General features: G+C 39.5%; 1 protein-coding gene across 7 annotated transcripts in view; it reads left to right on the forward strand.

Moving 5' to 3' along the window:
- kiaa0825 (KIAA0825 ortholog) overlaps positions 1–25368 on the forward strand; it is a 423025-nt gene that overhangs the window by 175854 nt on the left and 221803 nt on the right. For 6 of the 7 annotated variants that reach the window (XM_087999252.1, XM_087999256.1, XM_087999242.1 and 3 more), the window contains 3 exons: positions 1205–1361; positions 10322–10477; positions 19919–20013. The exons of the other annotated variant lie outside the window; for it this stretch is intronic. In XM_087999252.1, coding sequence (XP_087855378.1) covers positions 1205–1361; positions 10322–10477; positions 19919–20013 — 408 coding nt within the window. The remainder of the gene's footprint in view (positions 1–1204; positions 1362–10321; positions 10478–19918; positions 20014–25368) is intronic. 7 annotated transcript variants of the gene reach the window in all.

Raw genomic sequence — 25368 nt, forward strand, 5'->3', positions numbered from 1 at the left:
GGCAGCACATGTAAGAACTTAGAAATAGCAGGAGATGAATGTCCTTCAACCCTTCAAGCTTGTTCCACCATTTTCTGAGGTCATGGCTGACCTACTAACAATATTTTTCTGCACTTTCCCTATATCCCTTGATGTTCTTAATAGGTAGAAATGTATCAATCTCTGTCTTCAACATACTCAATGACTGAGCCGATAGACAACCCTCTGGAGCAGAAAATTCGGAAGATTCATCACCTAGACAGAGTATTTCTGTTTTCCCTACCAAAGCAGATAAGCTCATATTCCTCTTGATTGCATTCCCTGTACCAATGTTTTCCTACCGATTTAGCCTCTCTAAATCCGCTAGAAATGACTTTGCACGATCTCCCGAACTCGCTGTATCATCTATTTTTGTGTTATCTGTAATCTTGGAAATATAACATTTAATCTCCACATTCATATCATCAATGTAGATTGTGAACAGCTGGGCTCAAGCACTGATCTTATTAGTGCCCCACAGGTCACAGCTTGCCAATCTGAAAGTGACCCATTTATTCCACTGTTTTCTGCTTAGAGACACTTCTTAATCCATGACTGTGTATTCCCCCCAAATCCATAGGCTCACAAAGAGAATGGTTTGGTGCCTAAAGATAACTGACAGTGAAATACTTAAAATTGTTTTTGCTACCATTTGGTACAATATATATATTTCTATTTTTCTGACAATGATTACAATTAAGCAGACTAATGTATTGCAGGTTACGAAGTGCAATGTTTAATATATGTGACTGAAGCATCAAATTAATGTGTGTTGTTTGATTGCGATCCTCAATGTCACAATGAACCACCATTAAAATGATTCCGGTCCAGAAGACTGGAATGTTGAACCAGAAACTTAATTGTGATTAGGTAAATTTTCGCCATCAGTGAAAAAACACTTGATTGTAAACTACCTCAAAAGAACTAGTGCCAAATGTAACTATTCTTTATTCATGTCAATACAAGACATAGAAGTTGCAAGAATTTTAATGAGACATATGAACAGACTGCTATTTGTTGTGCTCCTTCTCTATGTACTTTAGAACAAATTTTAATTAACTTTTTATGGCAGCAATAACTTTATTATTGCAATTAATTATTTTAAGAGAATAAATTTAAAGTTGTAATTCTTCTCATGAATCTTGAATTTGCATGAAATAATGTATTTTTGACCCTGCTGTTGTAGTACATATCCCACAGCCGAAAGTTCCTCTGCAAACGAGAAAAACAGGTTTTCTGAATTAACTGAGCGGAAAATAAGCATGATGCTTCTGGATATCTGCCACCAGCCGGGTGGCAGTGAGTACCTGAGGCAAATTTATCACATCATCCAACTCAATGAGGTAGGAAAACAGACTTTTTTAGGTGTTTATTGCCCTAAGGCAGTACCTACTGTCAGCTAAGGGTTAGTCAAGAAAGTAAAATGCCTTTCAGTCAATAGAAAATCTGAATAAAAATGAAAATAAATGAAATGTAAACAGAATTGTTTCCCCAAACTGATCTTGCATATTTTGAAACATACTGTATCTTTTTAATTATACCTAATTGCCCACATACAGCATTTGATTAATTTAATTTCATTATCTCTGTTTTGTAATTATCCAGTACAATGTTCTTTGTATATTTATATTTGAATTAACAGTAAAATTCTGTCGCATTGTTTTAAAAGCAGTATTTTTTACCTATTTTGTTTTAGATTTTGCACCTTTGTTCAACAATTGCAGGTTTTTTTCCAAAGATTCTTGTCACTGAAATAGTTTGAGATAAATGTATTGCAATTGAAGCAAGATCTCATTTACAAGACTACATAAAAGTCAGTTTGAAACAACATACGTTCACCCTTTACTTCAGGGAATTCTCTGCCCATATGGTGTGCAGTTGAAAAGAGCAACTTAATGCAGAGATCATGCTTTTTTTTATCACCATCCTGACAGTATGGCACATTTATGTTACTGAACTGTTTCTGGATGAAGTTCTGCAATACTCGTTTTCAGAACTAGGTTAAATATAAACTCTCCTGTTTAAACTTCGAGGCGGTTTCTACAACATTTACTTCTGTTGTCCACATACATGCAATTGTTTTAAAGTCATATTTTGTAATATTGAGGCAAATAATCTGTTTGGGAAAATTCAGTTTTCATTGGTCAGAAACATTGTTGTTTCTTCCTCTATACCATAAGCCACTGCCTTTTGTATTTCAGCCAGTTTGGATGTAATATGCTACTTTGCCTTGGATCCTATAGCTGTTAGTTCCTTGTCCAATCTGCCATGAGGTTTCATATCAAAAGTCTTGTTCATTAGATAGACAAAATCAAATGGATAATCTCATCAACATTTCTGGTTGCTTCTTTAAAAAATTTGGTCAAGTTTGTAAAACACAACCTTTCTTTGATAAATCCATGCTGACTATTCTAGATTAGTCTATGTCTCTCCAAATGCAGAGATATTCTGTCCCTTAGAACTCTTACTGATAACTTTCCCACTCAGCAAGATTAAACTGATTGGCCTGTAATTTCATGGTTTTATCCCGAACTCATTTTTTTAATATGGGGAAATATTAACAATCCTCCAGTCCTCTGAACCCTCACCGGTGGCCAGTGACTGACATCTTTTCTGTAGTCTCCTTCAACAGACTGGGAGACATCTCACCTGGGCCTGCAGATTTATCTACTTTTTAAGTGTGATAAATCCACTAGTGTCTCCTGTCAATCTATGTTAATTCCTTCTGATATTTCACAGTCTTCTACCCTAATGTCTATGCCTACATTGTCCTATTCATTGTCAAGATTGATGCAAATCATTCATTGAGGACTATGCCCATGTCTTTCAGGTCAACATTCAGATTACCTCTATTATCCATAATGGACCCTGCTATTTTCTAGCTCTTCATATAATTGGAAAAAGTCATATGGGGTTTCCTTTATTCTTCCCCCCCCACATTTTTCTCATGCACATCCTTTGCTTCCCTAATTTTCTTGAAAAATTCCTCCTGGTACTTTTTAAACTCCTCTAGGGACTCTACCGTATTGGGCCCTTGGGATTTGTCATAAGCTTTTAATTTTTTTCTGAATCCGAGTTTTCATACTCTTGACATCCAGGGTTCTCTGCCTTGAGCCCACTCTTTGTCCTTTTGGGAATATATTGTCCTGTACTCTTGTTATTTCCTCCTTGAATGTTTCCACTGCTCTGACACCATTTATCTATAACTATCTACTCTAAATCTACTTGGGCCAAATAGTTTCTTAGCTTAGTAAAATTATTCTTTCCCCAGTTTAGAACTTTTATTCATGTCTCATTCTTATTCTTTTCCGTAACTACCTTAAATCTAACTGTGTTATGGTCACCATCTCCAAAATGCTCCCCAATAATAAGCCTTCCACCTGCTGCATCTATTTCAAAATATTAGGTTCAAAACTGTCCCCTTCCTTACTGGGCCTTCTACACACTGACTAAAAACGTTCTTCTGGATGTCATTGAAAAATTTTGTTCCCTCCTTAACTTGCACACTAAAACTATCCCAGTTAACATTTGAACAATTAAAATTCCCTGACTGTATTACCTTGATATTTCCTACTTCTCTGAAATGCAATTGCGTATTTGGTCCTGTATCTCTTCTTGACTGCTTAGGGGCCTGCATCATCAGTGTATTTACACCTTTTTTTTAATTTCTACCCTCATGGCTTTATTTGATGATCCTTCCAAGATACCATACTCCTTCTTGCTGCTATACTTGGTTCCTTGAATGATATTACAGCCCATCTCCCACTTCTACGCCCCTCTCTATCTTGCCTGAATACTCAATACTCAGGAATGCTGAGCTGCTACTCCTGCCCATCTTGAAGTTAAATTTCAGTCATAAATTAAACATCATACTCTCACATGTCAATCTGTGTCCTCAGCTCATCTATCTTACTCCTTAGAGTCAGTTTGGAGTAGATGATCAGTCCTCCTTTAATCTGGTGTCCACGTAGTTTATCAGTCTACTTCTTTCCCAAGTGCATTAGCTGTCACCATGGAGCACCTTTACTTATCCATCAGTTTGTGCAAGCAATGTGCATACATCCTGCATGATGAGCCCTCGATTGATCCCATTGTCCATTTAATGATTCAACCATTGATAGGTGTCACAAGTGTATCATATCCCCTAGGATCGGGTGGCCTTACACCGACGACACCTCCTTGTTTTTAAGGGTTTTATCTTTCTGTTTCAACCACGTTCAATACCTAAAATTGATCGTGTTTATCTTCTGTCTTTCAGGAAGGAAACCAGACAACTTAACCATTATCTCACTCCACATGTCCCCTCTGATTCCAAACAAACAACTATATTATTTTTAACCCTTTTATCCAGTGCTCACAGCATGACCTTAAGACACTTGAAGATCCAACATTTCGACTTCTCCTTTCAGGTTTTTGCAAAGTTACACATGGGATTTGGTCAGCACATTGAGATTTCCTTAGATCCATGCTACCTAACTTGTTTTGTTTTTGCCTTTGCCTACTATTCATCACCAACCCACTCCTTAGTACAGTTTATCTAAGATAATCTATATGGTAGTCGCTTGCATTTGTATTATCCTTTATGTTTGCCACTTCTTCAAGTTGGCATCATACTTAATTTTAATATGCATTTTTAAAATGTTACTCCATATTTCAAATCCAATAATTTATGTATAGAAAAAAGAAATAATCAAAGCACTGATCCTTGCGGAACAGTTCTGTCTGTCATCCTCTATTCTGCATAATAACTATTACCTTAACTTCCTGCTTTTTGTCCTTTGCCTTTTTTTATCCAGCTGATTTGCTGGCAGCCCCATTCCATGAGCCTAAACATTGTTAACCAGCCTTTATGTGGTACTTGATCAAAATTTCCTAAAAAGCCAAATAGACAACATCCATTACATGACCTTCATCAATATTCTCTGTTATTTCATCAAAAGAAATCAATTAAATTAGTTAAACACAACATGCCTTTTATAAATCCATTGGAAGAATGTGAGGATTGCAGATGCTGGTGATCAGAGTCAAAAAGTGTGGTGCTGGAAAAGCACAGCCAATCAGGCAGCATCTGAGGAGCAGGAGAGTCGACATTTTGAGCATAAGCTCTTCAACAGGAATGTGATGATGAAGAACTTAAGCTCGAAACGTTGAGTCTCCTGCTTTTCGGATGATGCCTGACTTGCTGTGCTTTTCTAACACCACACTTATTGTCTTTTACAAATCCATATTGGGTCTCCTTAATTAACTTAAAACTCTCCAAGTGCTTCTTGATTTTTTTTCCCTGATTAAGGATTCCAAAACCTTACCTCACCAGTAATGAAAGACAAACTGCTCTGTAGTTGCTAGGACTGCCCTCAAACCATTCCTCAAAGAAGGTCACATTTGCCACTCTCGAATTCTCTGGTATCACCTCTATATCTCCTGAAGCTTGAAAAATTGAAGCAATCCCTTTCAGTGTCCCCGCACATTTCCTTTAGCAACTTGCGATGCATGCTATCCAAACCAGTTGACCAGATTGTGGGCTCAAATGCTACTCCCGTGATTTGAGCACAAAATCTAGGCTAATACTGCAGTCCAGTACTAAAGTTCTACTTTTATAAGTCCAGTATAACTTGTGGAAATGCTACCTTTAGGTTAAGACATCCACCTTTACAGATAAAAGATTTCATTATGGTATTTTGAAGAGGAGTTAGGAGATTCCTCTCCTGTATTCTCACTAGTATTTATCACTCAACTACCATCATTAAAATAGATTACCTGATTCATTTAGACATTATTGTTTGTGGAGGCTTACTGTGTGTATATTCACACAGTGATGCTTTTCTGACATTAAAATCAAAATTACACTTCAATTATGTTGTATTGATTGTAAAATGTTTGGGATGTTCTGTGGTCATTAAATACTTCATACAATGGACTGTTGTTTACCTCTGCCTTCATAGGCATTAAACATTTGAGGACACCTATAGCCTTTAGGTTATGGTTTCGTTTATTTCGACATTTCAGTTTCTTCTGTAGTCTTTATTTAAAAATCTGCATTGAATTATAGGACCTGTTTCTTTAATCAGGTAGGCAATGCACATTGCTCTTCACTTTTGCTGAACTTTAAACATCAACAATAATTGACAACTGTGATTCAGCTCACCAAAGACAACAATTTGCATTTAATTAGAGTCATAGTCATAGAGATGTACAGCATGGAAACAGACCCTTCGGTCCAACCTGTCCACGCCGACCAGATAGCCCAACCCAATCTAGTCCCACCTGCCAGCACCCGGCCCATATCCCTCCAAACCCTTCCTATTCATATACCCATCCAAATGCCTCTTAAATGTTGCAATTTTACCAGCCTCCACCACAGCCTCTGGCAGCTCATTCCATACATGTACCACCCTCTACGTGAAAAAATTGCCCCTTAGGTCTCTTTTATATCTTTCCCCTCTCACCCTATACCTCTGCCCTCCAGTTCTGGACTCCCCAATCCCAGGGAAAAGACTTTGTCTATTTATCCTATCCATGCCCCTCATAATTTTGTAAACCTCTATAAGGTCACCCTTCAGCCTCCGACGCTCCAGGGAAAACAGCCCCAGCCTGTTCAGACTCTCCCTGTAGCTCAAATCTTCCAACCCTGGCAACATCCTTGTAAATCTTTTCTGAACCCTTTCAAGTTTCACAACATCATTCCGATAGGAAGGAGACCAGAACTGCACGCAATATTCCAACAGTGGCCTATCCAATGTCCTGTACAGCCGCAACATGACCTCAATACTCAATACTCTGACCAATAAAGGAAAGCATACCAAACGCTGCCTTCACTGTCCTATCTACCGGCAACTCCACTTTCAAGGAGCTATGAACCTGTACTCCAAGGTCTATTTGTTCAGCAACACTCCCTCGGACCTTACCATTAAGTGTATAAGTCCTGCTAAGATTTGCTTTCCCAAAATGCAGTACCTCACATTCATCTGAATGATACTCCATCTGTCACTTCTCAGCCCATTGGCCCATCTAGTCCAGATCCTGTTGTAATCTGAGGTAACCCTCTTTGCTGTCCACTACACCTCCAATTTTGGTGTCTTCTGCAAACTTATTAACTGTACCTCTTATGCTCGCATCCAAATCATTTATGTAAATGACAAAAAGTAGAGGACCCAGCACCGATCCTAGTGGCACTCCACTGGTCACAGGCCTCCAGTCTGAAAAACAACCCTCCACTACCACATTCTGTCTTCTACCTTTGAGCCAGTTCTGTATCCAAATGGCTAGGTCTCCCTGTATTCCAGGAGATCTAACCTCGCTAATGGGAAAGGTTGTCGAACGCCTTACTGAAGTCTATATAGATCACATCTACTGTTCTGCCCTCATCAATCTTCTTTGTTACTTCTTCAAAAAAATCAATCAAGTTTGTGAGACATGATTTCCCACACACAAATCCATGTTGACTATCCCGAATCAGTTCTTGCCTTTCCAAATACATGTACTTCCTGTCCCTCAGGATTCCCTCCAACAATTTACCCACCACCGAGGTCAGGCTCACCGGTCTATAGTTCCCTGGCTTGTCTTTACCACCTTTCTTAAACAGTGGCAACACATTTGCCAACCTCCAGTCTTCCAACAACTCACCTGTGACTATCGATGATACAAATATCTCAGCAAGAGGCTCAGCAATCACTTCTCTAGCTTCCCACAGAGTTCTCGGGTACACCTGATCAGGTCCTGAGGATTTATCCACCTTTAACCACTTCAAGACATCCAGCACTTCCTCCTCTGTAATCTGGACATTTTGCAAGATGTCACCATCTATTTCCCTACAGTCTATATCTTCCATATCCTTTTCCACAGTAAATACTGGTGCAAAATATTCATTTAGTATCTCCCCCATTTTCTGTGGCTCCACATAAAGGCCGCCTTGCTGATCTTTGAGGGGAGAAAGTGAGGTCTGCAGATGCTGGAGATCAGAGCTGGAAATGTGTTGCTGGAAAAGCGCAGCAGGTCAGGCAGCATCCAGGGAACAGGAGAATCGACGTTTCGGGCATAAGCCCTTCAGGAATGAGGAAAGTTTGTCCAGCAGGTTAAGATAAAAGGTAGGGAGGAGGGACTTGGGGCAGGGGCGTCGGAAATGTGATAGGTGGAAAGAGGTCAAGGTGAGGGTGATAGGTCAGACTGGGGTGGGGGCGGAGAGGTCGGGAAGAAGATTGCAGGTTAGGAAGGCGGTGCTGAATTTGATGGATTTGACTGAGACAGGGTGGGGGGAGGGGAAATGAGGAAACTGGTGAAACTTTGAGGGGCCCTATTCTGTCCCTAGTTACCCTTTGTCCTTGATATATTTGTAAAAACCCCTTGGATTCTCCTTAATTCTATTTGCTAATGCTATCTCATGTCCCCTTTTTGCCCTCCTGATTTCCCTCTTAAATATACTCCTACTTCCTTTCTACTCTTCTAAGGATTCACTCGGTCTGTCCTGATAATACCTGACATATGCTTCCTTCTTTTTCTTAACCAAACCTTCAATTTATTTAGTCATCCAGCATTCCCTATACCTACCAGCCTTCCCTTTCACCCTGACAGGAATATACTTTCTCTGGATTCTTGTTATCTCATTTCTGAAGGCTTCCCATTTTCTAGCCGTCCCTTTACCTGCGAACATCTCCCTCCAATCAGCTTTTGAAAGTTCTTGCCTAATACCGCCAAAATTGGCCCTTAATCCAATTTAGAACTTCAATTTTTAGATCTGGTCTATCCTTTTCCATCACGATTTTAAAATGAATGGAATTATGGTCGCTGGCCCCAAAGTGCTCCCCCACTGACACCTCAGTCACTTACCCTGCCTTATTTCCTAAGAGTAGGTCAAGTTTTGCACCTTCTCTAGTAGGTACATCCACATACTGAATCAAAATTGTCTTGTACACACTTAAGAAATTCCTCTCCATCTCAACCTTTAACACTATGGCAATCCCAGTCGATGTTTGGAAAGTTAAAATCCCCGACCATAACTACCCTATTATTCTTACAGATAGCTTAGATCTCCTTACAAGTTTGTTTCTCAATTTCCCTCTGACTATTAGGGGGTCAAAAATACAATCCCAATAAGGTGATCATCAATTTCTTATTTCTCAGTTCTACCCGAATAACTTCCCTGGATGTATTTCCGGGAATATCCTCCCTCAGCACCACTGTAATGCTATCCCTTATCAAAAATGCCACTCCTGCTTCTCTCTTGCCTCCCTTTCTATCCTTCCTGTAGCATTTGTATCCTGGAACATTAAGCTGCCAGTCCTGCCCATCCCTGAGCCATGTTTCTGTAATTGCTATGATATCCCAGTCCCATGTTCCTAACCATGCCCTGAGTTCGTCTGCCTTCCCTGTTAGCCCTCTTGCATTAAAATAAATGCAGTTTAATTTATTAGTCCTACCTTGTCCCTGCCTGCCCTGACTGTTTGATTCACTTCTGTTCGCAAATGTACCAGTCTCAGATTGATCTGTTTCCTCAATATCTCCCTGGGTCCCACCCCCCACCTTACTAGTTTAAATCCTCCCAAGCAGTTCTAGCAAATTTTATTCTGCTTTTCAAAAGTATTTTTGGGTGCTCTTACCTCCAGAAAAAAAAACTAACATGCAGCCACAGGATTTCTTTTATAAGCAATTTAAAATATTTAAAGAAAACTGGAAACTTTCAACAGGTCAGGTAAAATCGATGGAGAGGAAACAATCTTAACATTTTGGCCTGTGAACTTTCAGCAGGACAATTAAAAAAAACGAAATATTGCCCAGGATTGTTAAAAGGGTTGTGGTTGAAATCAGAAGTGAATGGTCCATAATTTCACACTGCCATGATGCCGAGCCATTTCATAGAGACTACTCAGAATCAGATTGGCTGCCTGCCATAAAGCAGTCCCAGTTCACGTGTGTAGTAGTGTGAGATAGATATTCTTGCAATTGACAACAGCAGATATTATTGAACATAACTATATACAGAAGATGATTTGAGAAGACTTTGAACATGGAGCTTTACAGATAGTGTCTAGTTTCTTCATGATCTGACATGGTTATGAAATAACTCCCTTTTGCACATGCTGAGTAGCTATTCTTAGAGTAAATGTACCATTCCTTTTACAGACTGGTGGCAGTGATACTCAAATGTTTTTAACACTGTATAAAATACTTAATTCACTGGAATGTTAAAAAAGCTTTGAAAAATATTAAACTTCAAACTGATTTCTTTGAAAGTAATCACTAGTACAAATAGTTTTGTTTATTTCACCAATTATTTAGTCTGACACTAATATTTTTGTTTTGCCTTTAGGATCAGATAAAGGAACAAATTTATTATCAGCGGTTTTCTGATGAGAAAGGATCCCCACAGATACCTTGGCAACTTAGGATGCATGATTGTCAGCAGCCTTTGATATTTAACCCTCTGCATGCTTTTAACCATATTGGCACCAAGAGCTTCAACCAGGTAACTTTCACAATAAAAAATACTGTAGAATGAAAAGGTATATTAATTTTATTGGTTTGTTATTAGTTATTTAATAACTTTTACAACATATATTTGTGCTTTACATGCCATAACCTTTTGCATTAAGTCTGCCCAAAGTCTGGTGCTGGATGTGCTTACAGGTCTTATCAAGTCAATTTCTTTTTCTTTTTATTTTTTTTTGGGGGGGATTTTTTTTTAATAGATATTTTTATTAGAAATTTAACATTTTTACAAGTTTACAAAAATAAACAAAACTCTCAGATATAAACATTGATATACAATTAGCTCAAATATACAATAGCCAAAATTTGACAAAAAAAACCCAAACAACAAAAAAAACCGAAAAGAAAAAAAAAACAAACAAAACTCAACTATCTACTAATCTAACCTACAACTAACCAGGGTGTATATTTAAGTCTCTTACATGCTCGGGATGTGTTAGCATCAGATATAATAAAACCCGTATTCGTGCGGGATTCCTCCCCCGAGGGGCCGCGGACCAGCCAGGTTTGTAATCTCAATTAAATAAAAGCCCTTGTTAGGATAGCCGAAATATCTGTATTTATATAATTCAAAAAGGGCTGCCATATTTTATAAAATAATTCAGTCTTTCGGTGCACCATATTTGTAAGGAAGTCAAGGGGAATACATTCCATAATTAGTCTGTGCCAATTTGAAAGTCCAGGGGGGCCCTCCGCCGCCCAGTTCACCAAAATATTTTTCCTTGCACAGAAAGAAGGAATAGAAAATAGTCTCTTCCCGTACGTGTCCAGGGAGGGAAAGTTCGAAAAGCCCAAGAGGAGAGATACGGGGTCCACTTTTATTTCCATTCCTAAAATTTCTGTCAGGGTACTTGCTACTTTAGTCCAATATCTACGGATCTTATGACAGGTCCATAAGCAATGTACAAGAGTGCCCACCTCTATTTTGCATTTAGGACACATTGGAGATGCTCCTGCCTTAAATTTTGCCAATCGAACCGGTGCTATATGGGCCCTATGAAGTATCTTCAGCTGGATAGCCTGGGTTCTGTTACAAATAGTAATTCTTCTAGCATTTTCCCAGATATCATTCCACGTTTCTGTGGAGATTTCGAGTCCCAGATCCTGATCCCATGTTTTAAGCAGATTATCCATATCTCCCGATACTTCATCATGTAGTAAATGATAAATATTACTGACGGAAGATACCCCCACTGTTCGTAGGACACTACATTCTCTCTCGGATTTATAAAGACTATCTAATAACGTAGTCTTCTTCTGTATATAATCTCGAATTTGGAAGTATCGAAAGAGGTCTCCATTGGGTAATCCGAATTTCTGACGCAGCTGTCCGAAAGACATCAGCACCCCATCTTTAAATAAATCCCCGAGACATGAGATACCCCTGGATCTCCAGAGTTTAAAAGTGGCATCTGTTAACCCCGGTTGGAATCCCCATGCTCCCACTATCAGTGCATAGGGGGATGTTTTATGTGAATTACCCTCATTTTGCCGCATTATATTCCAAGCCTTGATTGTATTTAGTATTATAGGGTTTTTACAGTGATCTGTAATGATTTTCCTCTTGTCTGAGAATAACAGGTTAATAAGTGGGTATTTTACTTGAGAAGCCTCGATATCCAACCAGATTGATTGTGGATCAGACAAGACCCAATCAGCTATGTAACTTAATAGGGAACTTAATTGATATTTCCTAAAATCTGGGAAGTCCAATCCACCCCTTGCCTGTGGAAGCTGTAGCTTCTTCAGCTTAATGAGGGGCCGCCTATAATTCCAGATAAAGGAACTCAGCCAGCCGTATAATTTACATAAAGCCGTCCTCGGCAGCATCACCGGAAGCATTCTCATAGGATATAGGAGACGGGGCAGGATATTCATTTTGATTAATGCTATTCTACCCAACCAGGAAATTGGCAGGCCTCCCCATCGCTGGAGGTCCTGCCTTATCCTTTCCAATAAATACACAAAATTAGCCTTATACAACTGACCAAATACTGGAGTAATAAAAATGCCTAAATATAAGAAGCCCTCCAGGGACCAGCGAAAGGGAAAAAGGGAACCGTCTGCTAAGCGGGGTATCACAGCAAGGCCACCCATTGGCATAGCCTCCGATTTTGAAAAATTAATTTTATAGCCTGAGAATGCACTAAATGTATTAATAACTTGGATTAAGCGAGGTATGGACATCAAAGGGTTACTGAGGAATAGAAGAACATCGTCTGCATAAATGGTAATTTTATGTTTACCTGTACCAATCCTTGGGGCCACTATATTAGGATCAGCTCGTATAGCTTCTGCTAGTGGTTCAATTATTAGCGTGAATAACAATGGCGAGAGGGGACATCCCTGACGGCAGCCCCTACCCACACTGAAGCTATCCGAGCCTAATCCATTGGTAACCACAACAGCTTTGGGATCACGATACAATGTTGAGATCCATTTGGTAAACACCTGTCCAACGCCAAACCTCTCCAATGTGTAAAACAAATATGACCATTCGACCCTATCAAATGCCTTTTCTGCGTCTAATGAAACCACTACTCCTGGTATCTTTCCCTGATGACAAGCTTGAATCATATTCAGAGCCCTTCTAACATTATTGGATGATCTACGGCCCTTAATAAACCCCGTCTGATCCTCCTTTATAATATGTGGCAGTATCCTTTCTAGTCTCAGTGCTAACGTTTTAGAGAGGATTTTAAAATCTACATTTAGCAAGGATATTGGTCTGTATGATGTACAATCTTCTGGGTCCTTTCCTTTTTTAAGGATAAGAGAGATATTTGCCTCTTTCAGCGAAGGCGGGAGACAGCCCTGACTATATGCATAGTTATACATGTCCATAAGTGGACCAGCCAGTATTTCTGTAAATTCTTTATAGAATTCAGCTTGAAAGCCATCTGGGCCCGGCGCCTTACCATTTTGAAGGTGCCTAATTGCATCAACTATTTCTTGGGGTGTAAGAGGAGCATTTAGGACCGATACTTGTTCCGGAGTTAGGTCTGGAAAAGTCAAATTTTTAAAAAATGACTGCATCCTCTTTGTCCTATCTTCACAATCCTGTGATTTATATAACTCAGAATAGAATTCTCTAAAGGTCACATTAAAAATACCCGTACTTTCCTTGATAGACATAATAGTCTGAGGGGCCTTTTTTTTTCTTTGCAAGAAATGCTAAGTATCTACCCGGTTTGTCGCCATATTCATATAACCTTTGCTTTGCAAATAATATTTCCCTCTTAGCCGTTTGAGTAAGTGTAGTGTTTAGAGCTGTCCTAAGAGCTGTAATCCTTTGCAATTTAATAATAGAAGGTCTATCAGTGTATGCTGTTTCAGCCGCTTTTAAGCGGGCTTCAAGCAGACGCTGTTGTTCTCCCTTTAATTTCTTCTGGGTCGCTGAGTAGGAGATGATCAAGCCTCGCGTGTAAGCTTTGATGGTCTCCCACATCATTGACGGGTTGCTAGCTGTACCTGAATTAATTTCTAAAAAAGTTTTAAATTCTTGAGAGAAGTACTTTACAAATTTACTATCTTTCATTAAGAAGGGGTCCATACGCCAATGCTGAGGGGATGTCCCACTGTTCCTCGCCTTAGTTTCCATATATACAGCAGCGTGGTCAGAAATTGCTATATTACCTATTTTACAGGATGATATGGAATTTAAAAAAATCGAGGGGGCAAAAAACATATCAATTCTGATATGACATTTATGTGGATTAGAGTAGAAAGAAAAATCTCTACCCTGTGGATGAAGACATCTCCATACATCTACCAATCTTAATTCTTTGTTCAGATCCATCAATTGTCTAGATCTGGGAGATACTCCTGCAGTACTCTTGGGAATCCTGTCTATTTCCGGATCCATAATACAATTAAAGTCTCCCCCTATAATTATATGACGGGCATCAAAAGCCATCAATTTTGAAAAGGCTTCCGTTATAAATTTAAAGGGGTGTGCCAGGGGGCAGTACAAATTTAAAATCCCATATTCCTCTCCATTTATGAGGGCTTTAATCAAGATATATCGTCCAGATTCGTCTTTTATCTGCTTTAGGATTTTGAAAGGGAAATTCTTCCGAACAAGAATAACAACTCCTCTGCTTTTTGAGCTAAAAGAAGAAAAAAAGGCCTGATCAAATCCGCCCTGTCGTAATTTCAAGTGTTCTTTATCTGACAGGTGTGTCTCCTGTAGGAGAGCTATATCAACTCTTTCCTTCTTAAGATTTGATAATATTTTCTTCCTTTTGAGTGGCGAAGTACTCCCCTTGACATTCCAGGTGCACCACTTAACCGACTGATCAACCATAATCCTCTGGGCCAATCTGAGACCCCTCGGGAGGGGGAACCCTATCCAGAACATCCCGAGCGTGGAACATGTAAAATTTACAAAAATAAAGCCTCTTTAATACACCCACAACAATACAGTAAAAAACTATTTCGAAATAAAAAAAATATAAAACGTATCTAAGTGGAGACTTTCCCCCTTGTTCCCAGGGGGCGTCACTTCCTCTCCAAAAGTCCCTCATATCCTCTCCCAACCAATGCCCCACCCTTGACCCAGGCACTCCTCAATAAAATGAGGAGAGTTCAAATATAATACAAAGCTAGAGTTAACAGTGAGCACCCCACCCCCACCCATACCAACACCTGGGTATATTTGGTAATGTTAATACCATATATAAACATATAACTATAAAATTACCACTTCAACAAATAATAATTAAATATGATAATACAAAATAACGAAGGGAAAACAACTCCGCTCCTAAAGACAGAGGTAAAATCGAATAAGGTAACCACCTCCCCCCACCAACATTAACCAAATCCCCCAGCTTATATATATATACATATATATATATATATATATATATATATATACATATATATACACACACATATACATACATCCCTCATATATACATAAAATAATAACAGAAAACAACTCCGGGGGGGGGGAGAAATTCAAATCCCTCTCCCCACCCTCCATGATAATATTAAACAGTAAGGTAAGAGAAAAGAGAAAAAAAAAGGGGGGGGATATAAACCAAAGCGGGGGGGAAAGGCAGACCAACATCCATTATGTCCTACAGTTTATCTAAGAGAGTCCAAGAATTCCTTAGCCTTTTCTGGTGATCCAAAGTTATATACGGATCCTTCATGGTTAAAGCGTAACATCACTGGGTAGCGTAAGGAGTACTGAACATTTAAGTCCCTTAAACGCTTCTTCACCTCGTCGAATGCCTTCCTCTTTCGAACCAGAGCCGGGGAAAAGTCCTGAAATAGCATGATCTTGGATCCTTTGTAGATCATAGCTTGGGGGTCTTTTCCGAGATTTCTAGAGGCTTCTAGGAGTATCTGCCTCTCCCTGTAGCTCTGCAGCCGGAACAGGACCGGGCGTGGGCGCTGGTTCGAGCCGGGCCCACGTATTGCGACCCGGTAGGCCCATTCCACCCTTACCTGGCCTGATCCAGCTTGCAGATTTAAAAGTTGTGGCAGCCACTGCTCCAGGAATGCTGTAAGCTGGCCTTCCTCTTCCTGCTCGGGAAGGCCCAGCAAACGAATATTTTTTCGACGACCTCGATTATCGAGGTCGTCAATATGATTTTCCAAGGTCCGGACTCGCTGCTCGAGAGTCCGGACCTGATCCACGGCCGATTGAGCGGTTGTCTCGGAGGTCGCGGCCTTTAGCTCCGCCCCTCCGACTCGGCGTTGAATTTCTTCAATCTCACGGTCGTGCTTCTGCAGCGCGGCCGAGAGCGACTCCCAACGGTTTCTGGATTCGACAATAAAAGCATCGATCTTCGAGTCAAGCTTGGAAAGCATTTCTGCAAGGCTTGCTACTGTTGGTAAGTCCCCCGGGGCGGCTGTGGACGCCTCTGCTGCAGCTGGAGAGTGTGGGGGAGGGGTTCCTGCATGCTGAGAGCTGCGGGCTCCCTTCCCTTTAGTCATTTTAACTTAGGATTAAGTTGTTTAAATGTAATATTACACAACTAATTGAATTACAAAACTATTATAAATGATTTGGTGAGCTTGGTAGGGGGTAGGTGACCCACTGTGCCCAAGTCTTGGGAGGAGCACTATAGACTCAGTCTTACTGGGTCGCCGCCATCTTGGATCTCCTTTATTTATTTTTGATTATGGACTGAAATGGGAAAAGAACATTTTAAAAACCCAAGATTGTTTAAGAATTGCTGCACTTTTTAAAAGCAAGTCAGCTGACACTCATTATAAATAGTGTTTACACAGCTGCTTGTTCAAGCAGTGGTGAAAGACTTGTTTACAAACGAGCTGGAGCCAAGAGATGAGAATAAATAGAAATTTGATCAAATGTGGAGCTAGGAAAAGCACAGCAGATCAAGCAGCATCAGAGGAGCAGGAAAGTCAATGTTTTGGGCAAGACCCTTTATCGGGACCTCTGATGCTACTTTTTCCAACTCCACATTTTATCTGCTCTGACTTTCCAGCATCTACAGTCCTCACTATCTCCATGAATGGAGATTTGCCTGGCAATGAATAGCTGTGGACTTGTGACCAGTTAACAATGGCACAAGCCTTTTACTTGCCAAAAACAATGTGATTGACTCCTCGGAAGGTGAACAGTTTTGGGGGTATGAATGTTTGAGGTGAAACAATCAGACGTTCACAAGGTCTTTTTAAACTGTGACCCTTAACCAGTAAGCCAAAAACTTTAAATGTCATTCCACCATCCTGTACCTTCTGCAAACAAGTGAAAATATCTGGAGTAGGAAAAGCAAGGATCAGCATTTCCTGACTAGTCAAAAGGAGTATTTCAGCAAAACCTGTGAGCAGGAGCCAATGAACTGTCTTGTCAGTCTTTTCTTCTGCCCATCACACCCATGTGTTTTTTTTCTTCTGTGTCTAACCATATATGTATGCATGGGGATTGAAGTTGATAAGGAAGTTAGAATTTAATTTGCTGCATTTGTATGTCGTCAGTTCATAATTGCTTATCTGTGGTTAGGATATAACTATATGTCATAAATAGCAATTCTTGTAAGTACAGAAACCTGATCCATGCTTTCTGTTAACCTGGGTCAAACAGATGGATAAATTGAGGAATTCTGCTTTTTAAAATCCAATTAAGATGATTCTGGGAATTGTATTCCAGTTCACGACCTCAGTAAGGCATAATAGTTTTCAATGAGACATAAAGTGCTACCTAAATAGAACATATACCCAATTTCTTTCCACTCTGTAAGAAGTTGACATTTGCTGTTCCCAGTGTTTTTTCACACAGGAAGTGAATGGGGCAGGATTCAAATTTGTATTCTTCCTCCTCCATGGATATCTATAAGTATTCAAATTCTGCAGTCAGTTAGTTGAAATCACAGCACTAAGACCAATTTAAATTTGCACTAAATATTTCCTTTTCTTTTATGTTATTGTTTAGTTTAATTTACAGCTTATTTATATTAAACTGTTCAACTTTTAATTCTGAAAAATTACATTTTTAAAATTGACATTTACTATATTTTTACTCTACTTCATTATTCACAGAAGATGCTTGCCAACATTTCAGCCAGAAAGGATGGCTACCCTGAGCTTAGAACTCTCCTATGACAGCCACTATTGTCATTCCCTCATTGAAATGAGAGGACTGACATGTTTAATTTTGGTGCGACATCGATCGACAAAATTTTGCCTCATTGTGTCATTTAGTAATCATACCAAGAATTAACCAATTTAACTTTTAATATCAGTTTGGCAGGATTAATAAATAGCAGTCTGGGATATTAAATGAATAACTACTTATTTGTATCTGTGATATTGAACCAAATCTCGAACAGCATATATTAATGTTGTGAAAATACAGAGGCACATGTCTTTAATATCACGTTGATGAGTGGCATACTTGGTTAAAATTAGATGAGGATATTGTGAGTCGCAACAGAGGCTGTAACCCTTCAGCAGAACTGAAAACAGCTTGGAAAAGGTGGTATTAGTGCTGATAATGGTGTTTAGCTTGAGTAGAGGATGTCGGGAAAGGAGCAAAATGGTTTCATGGAGATGCTGCCCAGAGAGAGAAGAGAACAAATGGAAGCAAGTAAAGGGATAGCTGATAGGAAGTTGGAGAAGATGCGAATGCTGAATAGTACTAACAGGATCTGTCAATAGTTGAAAATGGTTTGGCTGTGCTGGGACCAACCCAAACTGAACACATGAGGCTGGGTAGGTGGGTAGTGACCATAGAATGAGATGGTTCATGCTTTGACACACACACACACACACACTATTTGGGCAGCATCTTTGTTTATGTGTCTCCCTCCTCCCTCACCAACACCATCCCTCCCATGCTGTGCTCACTATAAATACCACATATTCCCAGATGTTTTCAGTTCTTACAAAGGGTCACTGACTTGAATTTGTTTTTCTCTCCACAGATGTTGTCAATCCTACTGAATTTCTTCAGCACTCCTTGTTTCTGCTTCAACAGCATCTCTAGATCTATTGATCTCTAGAATTAATAGTTTTTCTTTGTACTTTTAACTTCACATTGAGTTGTGCACAGATTGACTCTCTGTCTGCCTTGAACAAGACTTGTGAATTGTGAGAATGTGCAGCCAAAGAGAAGGATTTTCTTCATCATTAAATTTCTCGTTATTACATACATACATCAGTTGGATACAAACATATATCAGTTAGAGCATTGCTGCTTCTGCCAATCTCTCCAACTCACCACAACCAACATTATATTTCTTGTTCCTTTATTCACCACAGTCCACTGGTAACAGATACGAAAATGTGCCCTTAATTATGTGGTGAGAACTAGTCATTAGGATGTATTCCTCTGCATGTACATCAACAAAGCAGGGGCAAGATTTTTTTAAAATTTTGTTTTTGAGAATGCAAATTTCTATTAGAAGTGCAATAGGGTTAATTAATTAATCATATAAGCCCACAGAGTGATATGTTCAACGTGCTACAATGCTGCAGCACGAAACTGTTCAGTCCACATTTCTTTTTGAGTAGAGTTCCCTTCTGGACTCATAGTTCAGTGAGTTTGCTCGTAATCATTACTGTTGAATCCATCTTTACTGTAACGCATTTTGTTTGTTACTTTTATTTTACCTACAAAATTGCTTGCAAAATAAGTGATTTGGAATAAAAACAAATGCAAGGACTTCTTACAAAAGTGGGGTGAAAATAGCCTTGTGATCTAAAAGAACACAACAACAAAATTGATTTAGCTTTTTAATAACCAATGAGAACAAACCCAAATTAATTGTCACCTAATTAGAATAAAAAGCTTTTGTGTGTACATGATTGATATCTTCTGTCTCAGCCCTTGTTCAAGACCTCCTTCTCTTTACTTAGTCCATCACAGCTGCGCTGCAATATACTTATCATATTAGCTCTGATTAATAACTAACAGTACCCTATTTTCATTTATCAACAGTCAGCTATAACTGAGTGGAACTGGGATTGGTCAAAAGTGCTGCATTGTAATCTAGGACTGAGTCAATTGACCTTCAGGGCACTGCTAGCAAACAGGTAATAGCTTATTTTCAGAACTGACTGTCATGTTCACTTTGTACATTGTTTTATTATACATCCTCATGTGGCATTTCTCCAAGAAATAGCTGCTTGTGTGATTTGTGTAGCAAAACTATTTCATATATCTGATCATAAAGACATGATTCAGCAAAATGTTGGCAAGCAAATGCATTTATGCACTTTGTTCTCTGAATTTTAGTTATTAATTAATTGTATGCAATCCTTTAATTTTGTTTTATTTTCTTTATTTTACATTAGTCTAAATATGTCATAAAAATGTGCTTGTGTGATTAATCTTCTGTCTTTCCACTTCCCTGAAAATGGTTGCTTTGTGTATTTCAGTCTCTGATTCAGTCAGTTTGCAGTGGCTGATATTTTGCCATTGATATGATATTGTTTTTTTCGTACAATTATCATACATTCTGAAGAGTATCTAACGGAGAGTCAAAAATGTTGTATGCAACCACAATAAAATGCCTGCTCCTTTCTGCCAAGCTCATTAATTTCCACAACATTTATAAAACTTTAAATTTTTCCTTTCCCTCACATTTGCACTAATCCTGGTGCAAAATTGGTAACGGTATACTCCCCTTTGACTAATTTTGCACACCCTATTTCGTATAAGAGTACAAATAATCTCAAGGTGAAAAATCAAACTGAGTTAGAGGAAACTTACTCAAGATTATGTACAGAAATGACCATGGGAAGTATGATGGTGCTACAAACACTTTTGATTCATAAGATAGCTAATATATCAAATTCCTCAAGCACAAAATCCTTTGGGATCATAGATCATATTCATTAGCATTGTAGATCAAATCCTGGAGGCAAAGCAATCTCCAAAACTGAGAGTGATGGAACAGACTAAATTTTTAACAAGGAGGCCAATTAGTGGCCAAGGTGCATGGTCTCCATCCAATTAGAAATGGCAGAGACATGGAGTTGCAAGACTGGTGTGATGTGAAAGCAAAGTGACAGCCATTATTGTGGTTACCAGTTTATTGGGAAATAGCAGAAGGATGAGGACAGTGATAGAGCAGAAGGATAGGCAAGTATTTTGAAGCTGGTCTCTCAATTCACCAAGAACTTTTGAGAGCTTCAAACATCTGGTTAATAATTGAAAGAATAACACATCAAGGTTTCATATTTTAAAACTGGGAGATTCAAGGTTTACTCATGCTAGACATAGAAATTGCTGTCATAGCCTTCAAGTGTAAATAATTTTAACCTTTCTTTCAATAAAACAATGTGAGTCTTTTTCAACTCTCGCAACTGAACTACCAAGAATTACTGTGTTGCAAACTCCAGCACAGGTCAAATGACCTCCTGCATCTACCCGACACTTAAAGTTACAATCATAAAATATAATAATTTATAAATGAAATGGTGCAAAAACATAATACTATGAACTTCATAATTGTAACACGTCTGCAGGCATAAGCACACATGGGGCTGAGCAGCCTGAGAGAGCACTGTCCTCTCGAACATTCAAAACTTAGATTTGCAGGGGCAAAGCTCAGATCTAGAGCAAAAGTGAGAGTCACAACACTGAAAATCGTAGCATCAAATATGTTAGTGTATCTTGAAGCAGTGAAGAAGGGCAACATTGTCTCAACTCTCAGCTAATTTGCAGGAATGGAAACTGCACAATTCAAGAGAGAGGACTTTGCCAAATGTGGCTGGCCATATATGGTTGTTCTGACAGGAGGTAGCCCAGGGTGGCAGTATATCAGGTGATGGCAAGATGAAAGTCTGTCTAAAACTTAGTGAAAAGATCTGATTATCTCCAGATGACAGGGATAGAACTCATTCCTCCTTGATTTTCTTCATGTCTCAGAATTAGCTTAATGAATTGGTTGTGCCCTGCAGAAGTAGTTGCTGACAGAGGTGATTTAGAATAGCCACTTCCTATGTTTTCCATAGAGACATATTTCGAAATGGGGAGTAGGTGCAGACCAAGAGATATCTTCATTGACTTGAGTACTTAGGCTGCACTGTAACATCACTCAAACCACGCTTTCACCAGTGCAGACAGACTTAGCTCAATAGACATTCTCGATCTTAGAACTAGTGAGACAGAGTCAATTACAATCCACAAGTGAACAGAGAGAGATCTTGAAGTCAAACATAGTATGGGCAATCCTCGCTGAAGAATGAAGAACAGGCACAGCCATGGCCAGTTGAGGTGTAATGCATCGGCTCGTGATTCGTACACAAGGTGATTATCCCAAGCCAAGAGTTAGAGATTTGTGCCCATGCCAAAGTTCCTTGAGATGGTTCAAAATAATAGGGACAGATTGGAAGACTCCGTCACCTGTCCCCTATCTACTATTAGGACTTTGATGACACAACTATTTCATTGCGAGAGTCACACCCTTGTGAAAAGCTACTGAGGCATTACTGTGTATGAAGAAGTGGCACGCAGAGTATGTGAAACATTCCACTATTCGAGCAGCTGAAATGGCAAAGATGCAAAAATACCTCTTGCATTCCAATTGGTCGTTCACTAAGATACTCACATGGTGATCATAGAACAGCAAAAGTCAGAAATGATATTGAGGAAGCTACCTCTCATATGGTACTGTCATCATCATTAGTTCCTTGGACCTTCTGACTGTATTACTTCTCTACACTGCAAGGCCTTATGACATAGGCTGCCCCAGTAGTTGTTGCCTTGATGGTCTACACTGGATGGACTCCTCAAATGGAGGTATATGAAGACCCTCTTTGCCTCATTGTGGGATCCTTTTGGAACTCCATGTAAGATGTAACCGTGAACTACATCATGCAATGATGACCAGCCGTGGGAGAAATGTTGCCAGGACATAATTTGATCCTTAGAACAACCCAGCTATGAAGAAATTTGCGGCAGTTGTGACTTTTGCAGCTAATGTTAGGAAATGCCCACATGTTTATACGTCAGAAAGCAATTCGCTTAGCTATGAGCAGCCTCATGCAGCACTAATACTCTGACATTTCTAGGAAACTTAATTGATCCACCCTCTTGTGAGGATATCATTTACATAGTCTCTCAGTCCCTTGCTCCTTCTCAGTAACTTCCTCATGGGCAAGTATCTACTGCTGATGATGCTTCTCATCGCGTTGCTCATCTCCTGTTCAGAGTAACTAATCTTGATTTGCAGGAAAGACCTTTCTTATCTTCAGTTGCACCATCATATCTTTCTATCCCACTCCTGCGATTTTATTTCTTCACATAGTTTCTGGCTGTCTCATTCTTAATTATACTGTGATAGGTTATCTTTCTAAGGGGTACAATTTGAATATAGAATAATCAAAAGTAACATTGTAGGTCCGATTTACCAAACATCAAGTGTATTTCTTCATCTGAGTGCAAAAGCGCTGAATTAATGAAAATTTATGGGATGTGGGTGTTACAGCTCAGGGCAGTACTTTTTTTTCCCTTCCATACTTTCAGACAGTACTTAGGAGTCAACTACATTGCTGTAGATCTGGAGTCATGTGTAGGTCAGATAAGAAAATTGAATGACATGAATGAACCAAATGAGATTTTAATAGCCATCAAGAATGGTTACATGAACATCATTGAGCCAGATTTTAATTCTAGGATTTTATTGAATTCAAATGCCATGTGGGATTCAAACCCAGGGCCTCAGACTATTCGTCTGCATGGCATGGGTCTCTCCAATTCCTAGTCCAGTGATATTAAAACTACATTATTTAGTTCCACATTTGTCTTTCCCTTTGAACTTCTGTTTTCATAAAAAGCGTAAGTATTCAGGATCCTAAGTTTTAAAAAATTGATTTGTTTCTATAAATTCAAGTATGACCCTGTACCATGAATATTACAAGGAGTATATAACAAGCCAGAGAGATATGTCAGATTATCAGGGAGTTTTATTATAGTTTAGTCAAAGACTGGTTGAGACATCTCAGAAGTATTTCAGGGTTCACTTAATTACACCTGTAGTACACCAAAGTACCTAATGTATTTCTTCAGGGGCTTATGAGAATTTTTAATCAGAGCTATGAGTTATAGTATCAGACCATAAACATATTCTTTCACCAATCATGTCTACTGTGGAATGTATCCAATAAGGACTAGAATTAAACAGAGGATTTCTAATGAGATCTATACTAATCAAGTTTGACATCACATAGCAGTTATTCACAGAATTAAATCCTTGTGAATTTTGAGAAAGCAACTATTGCAGATTCAGCTACAACTGTTTAATCAGTTGTACCAAAGCTCCTGAGAAAACCAGCAATGGTATGAAAGTTTTATTATATCTCTATACTGTTGGAGCTCTTAAGTTAAAAGAATGCAAGAGAGTAGCTAGCTGACCTACATTAGCTAATTAACTCATACATTTATGTACAGCAGCATAGCTACTATAATCGAATTCCAGTTAAGATTTCATAAAATATGAAATTCAGTACTAAAGACAAGACAGTACTTTTACTAATTGCAATTCTGAGGGAAAAAGTGAGGACTGCAGATGCTAGAGATCAGAGTCAAAAAGTTTAATGCTGGAAAAGCACAGCCAGTCAGTCAGCATCTGAAGACCAGGAGAGTCGACGTTTCAAGCATAAGCTCTTCATCAGGAATGGAGGGAGGTGATGGTGATCGGTCGGAAAAGAGAATGGAGCAGATAGGTGAGAAGGTAGATGGACAGGTAGGCAACCGAATTAACATGGACATAAATTACAACTCACAGCTACACCTCCTCCCACCCTGCTTCCTGCAAAAATGCTATCTCTTAATCCCAATTCCTCTGCCTACGCCGCATCTGCCCCCAGAAGCACCTGAGGGGGCAGCACGGTGGCTCAGTGGTTAGTACTACAGCCTCACAGCGCCAGGGACCCAGTTTTGATTCCTGCTTCAGGCAACTGTCTCCCCGTGTCTGCATGGGATTTCCTGTAGGTGCCTTGGTTTCCTTCCACAATCCAAAGAAATGCAGGTGAGGTGAATTGGCTCTGCTCAATTGCCCATAGTGTGAGGTGCATTAGTAAATGTAGGGGAATGGTCTGGATGGGTACCTCTTCGGAGGGTAGTTGTGGACTTATTGGGTCAAATGGCCTGTTTCCACATTGTGGGGATTCTGAAGGGATTCTAATTCCACCAGAGAACATCCCAGGTGGCCTCCTTCTTCAGGGACCACAATTTCCCCTCCTCGTGGTTAATGATGCCCTCCAGCACATCTTCTCCACTTTCCGCACCTCTCCAATCGCAACAAGGACAGACCCCCCCCCCACCCCCGGTCCTCACCTTCCCCCCCACCAACTTCCAGATGCAACACATCATCCTCCTGCCACCACCAGGGATATATTTCTCTCCCCATCCCTATCTGCAGTCTGCAGAGACTACTCCCT

Source organism: Chiloscyllium plagiosum, unplaced genomic scaffold (genome assembly GCF_037043375.1).
Source record: "Chiloscyllium plagiosum isolate Xiang-an unplaced genomic scaffold, Cpla_swu_hap1 HiC_scaffold_2, whole genome shotgun sequence".
Classification (NCBI taxonomy): Eukaryota; Metazoa; Chordata; class Chondrichthyes; order Orectolobiformes; family Hemiscylliidae; genus Chiloscyllium; species Chiloscyllium plagiosum.